The sequence below is a fragment of the Caenorhabditis briggsae genome, assembly GCF_000004555.2.
Source record: "Caenorhabditis briggsae complete genome, chrV, whole genome shotgun sequence".
Classification (NCBI taxonomy): Eukaryota; Metazoa; Nematoda; class Chromadorea; order Rhabditida; family Rhabditidae; genus Caenorhabditis; species Caenorhabditis briggsae.
In genome coordinates, this window is record NC_013488.2 from 15,549,742 (window position 1) to 15,552,697 (window position 2,956).

The 2,956-nt window shown below is 34.0% G+C and overlaps 1 protein-coding gene across 1 annotated transcript in view; it reads left to right on the forward strand.

Moving 5' to 3' along the window:
- Positions 1-1,624: 1,624 nt before the first annotated feature.
- Positions 1,625-2,956, forward strand: part of CBG04865 — a gene marked incomplete at both ends in the record, with an annotated part of 3,416 nt that continues 2,084 nt past the window's right edge. Inside the window, 3 exons of the mRNA XM_045238227.1 lie at positions 1,625-1,736; positions 1,784-1,823; positions 1,870-2,110. Coding sequence (XP_045092787.1) covers positions 1,625-1,736; positions 1,784-1,823; positions 1,870-2,110 — 393 coding nt within the window. The remainder of the gene's footprint in view (positions 1,737-1,783; positions 1,824-1,869; positions 2,111-2,956) is intronic.

Sequence of the window (2,956 nt, forward strand, 5' to 3'; positions counted from 1 at the left end):
GCAACATTTTACTAGTTAGCCACTTTTTGATATCTTTCATAGAAAATGAGATATATAGGCTCAAAGTGGACGATCCGGGTGTCGTTCTATTAGAGGTTTTACGGTACTTTAAGATTTATCAAAAAAATCCTTGTTTTGACACGTATTCAGCTAGTTTTTTGAGTTCTCATATGTAGCAGTTATTATTTTACGAGTTTTCATTCGTACGAGTTTTCATTTTATACCAGTTCTCATTTGTGCAATTCTCATTTGTAGCAGTTCTCATGCAAAAAGTTATCACTTTTTGTACCACCTAATTTGAGAACCAAACAGCTTGTATGAACAAAGTTTTTTGAAAATTATGATTCATGTCCCACCTCCTTTAATTGAAAATTCCACACTCTGGAAATTAGAAATTTTCTGAATCTCGGCCTTTCAGAACAAAATTCTGATATTTTCCTCTCTAAGGTCGTTCTGTCCCACCATTTTGAAAGCCCACTCCATTGGAAAATTTCCCCGAAACGCCGATTTCTCTTTCGGTATCAATTCGAAAAATCTATGTAGTTTTTCCTGAAAATTCGCTTCGCTTTTCTCCGATGGCAGATTTTGTAAAAATCCTTTGTGTGTAGTCTTCTCGGTGGGCAGCTACAATGATCTAGAAGACTCTTCCAATACACAAATTTTGAAGAAGAACACTATCGTACCGGTCCGCATGCACCGAATGTGAATGCGTAGCTTGGCTGGCAATAGAACAGATTCTCCAATATTTGAACGGCAAATTCAACTAAACACTTTTATAAACAGGACATAAAGAGGTGTTTTTCACGTCTCCTGGAAAGCATTCGAAATCTGAAAATTAGAAAATAGTTTTAAAAAATGAAAAAAGAATCGAACGATGAAATTTACCGACAATGTGAAGACGAAAGGACATGGAGTATCTAAAAAGATGACCTCTTCAGATAAATACCAAAAAAATACAATAAGATTTATCGGTTATGCGTCTGGCCTTACAATTAGAATATTCGAATCGTTATTTCGAAATATTTTAAAATTTTAGAATTTTAGAATTTTGTAATTTTGGAACTTTGAAATTTTGGAAATTCGAGAATTTCAGAAATAAGAGTTTTAGAATTTTAGAATCTTAGAATTTTTGAATCTCAGAATCTTAGAATCTTAAAATTTCAGAATCTTAGAATCTGAAAATTTTAGAATCTTAAAATTTCAGAATCTTAGAATCTTAAAATTTTAGAATCTTAGAATTTCAGAACTTCAGAATCTGACAATCTCAGATTCCAAGAATCTCGGAATTTCTAAAACTATATTATCAAATTCCAAACTTTCCCAATTTTTCCTCTTCCTCCTCCTCCACAACAAAAAACCCATATTTCAGAAACCCAACAATACGTTGCCTGTTTCCCTGTCGAAACCTGCTTCTGCCTTTCCTATCTCCTATTTTTAAACATTTTTGGCCAAAAGGACGGACAGAACGGCTTCCGATACATCCTACGCTACACAGATTTATAAATTCGCGGCTTTAGATTTTTCCAGAAGATACCTCTAGCCTCCGGGGCCTCGAATGGCTTAGCTGTTGTTCTTATTCTTGGATTTTCAATTTGAAATTTTATATGTTCGTATATGATTGGAAATGCTAGAAATCATCCAATTATCACCAAAAACTGATAATGGATATTTTGTGGTCAAGTACATCAAAAAAGTGCTAAAAAGTCCTGTATTTTGGATTGTGATTGTTTATACAAGTGAGTTATTTTGATTAAAATGTTTTTACAAAAATGAAATTTTCCAGTATTCCTGGCCTATTCTACACATATAGAGGATCCTAAGGAGTGAGTTTCTTGTCATTTAATCATTTTCCAAAAACTCATTCTTCAGAATACCGTATCCCATTGCTCAGATCAATTTCAAAACGTCTCGAAAATATATTTCAAGCAATTACGCGGCGTCTTCTCGACTGGGAAACCATCTTTTCGAATTGGCATCAGTTTTATCAATATCTAGAGATCTTAACAGGGTGCCCATATTTTTCATCGAGGATTGTTATCATGAGAAAATGTGGGAGGATACCAATAATTTGATACCAGGATTGATGAATCAGTTTTGGTTATTAATGGAAGTGTGAGTTTTTTCATTCTGATTGTGAGATTCGGAAATTCTGAAATTCTGAGATTCTGAAATTTTGAGATTTTGAGATTCTGAGATTCTGAAATTCTGAGAATCTGAGATTCTGAGATTCTGAGATTCTGAAATTCTGAGATTCTGAGATTCTAAAATTCGGAAATTCTGAGATTCTGAAATTCTGAGATTCTAAAATTCTGAAATTCTGAGATTCTGAAATTTTGAGATTCTGAAAATCTGAGAATCTGAGATTCTGAGATTCTGAAATTCTGAGATTCTGAGATTCTGAGATTCTGAGATTCTGAGATTCTGAGATTCTGAGATTCTGAGATTCTGAGATTCTGAGATTCTGAGATTCTGAGAATCTGAGATTCTGAGATTCTAAGATTCCGGGATTCTGGGGATTCTGAGATTCTGGGATTCTGAGATTTGAAGATTCTGAGATTCTGAGATTCAGAGATTCTGAGATTCTGAGATTCTGAGATTCTGAGATTCTGAGATTCTGAGATTCTGAGATTCTAAGATTCTGGAATTCTGAGATTCTGAGATTCCAAGATTCTAAAGATTCTGAGATTCTGAGATTCTGAGATTTGGAGATTCTGAGATTCTGAGATTCTGAGTTTTTGAGATTCTGAGATTCTGAGATTCTGAGATTCTGACATTCTGAGATTCTGAGATTCTGAGAAAAAAAGATTCTGGAATTCTGAAATTCTGAGATTCCAAGATTCTAAAGATTCTGAGATTCTGAGATTCTGAGATTTGGAGATTCTGAGATTCTGAGATTCTGAGATTCTGAGATTCTGAGATTCTGAGAGTCTGAGATTCTGAGATTCTGAGATTCTGA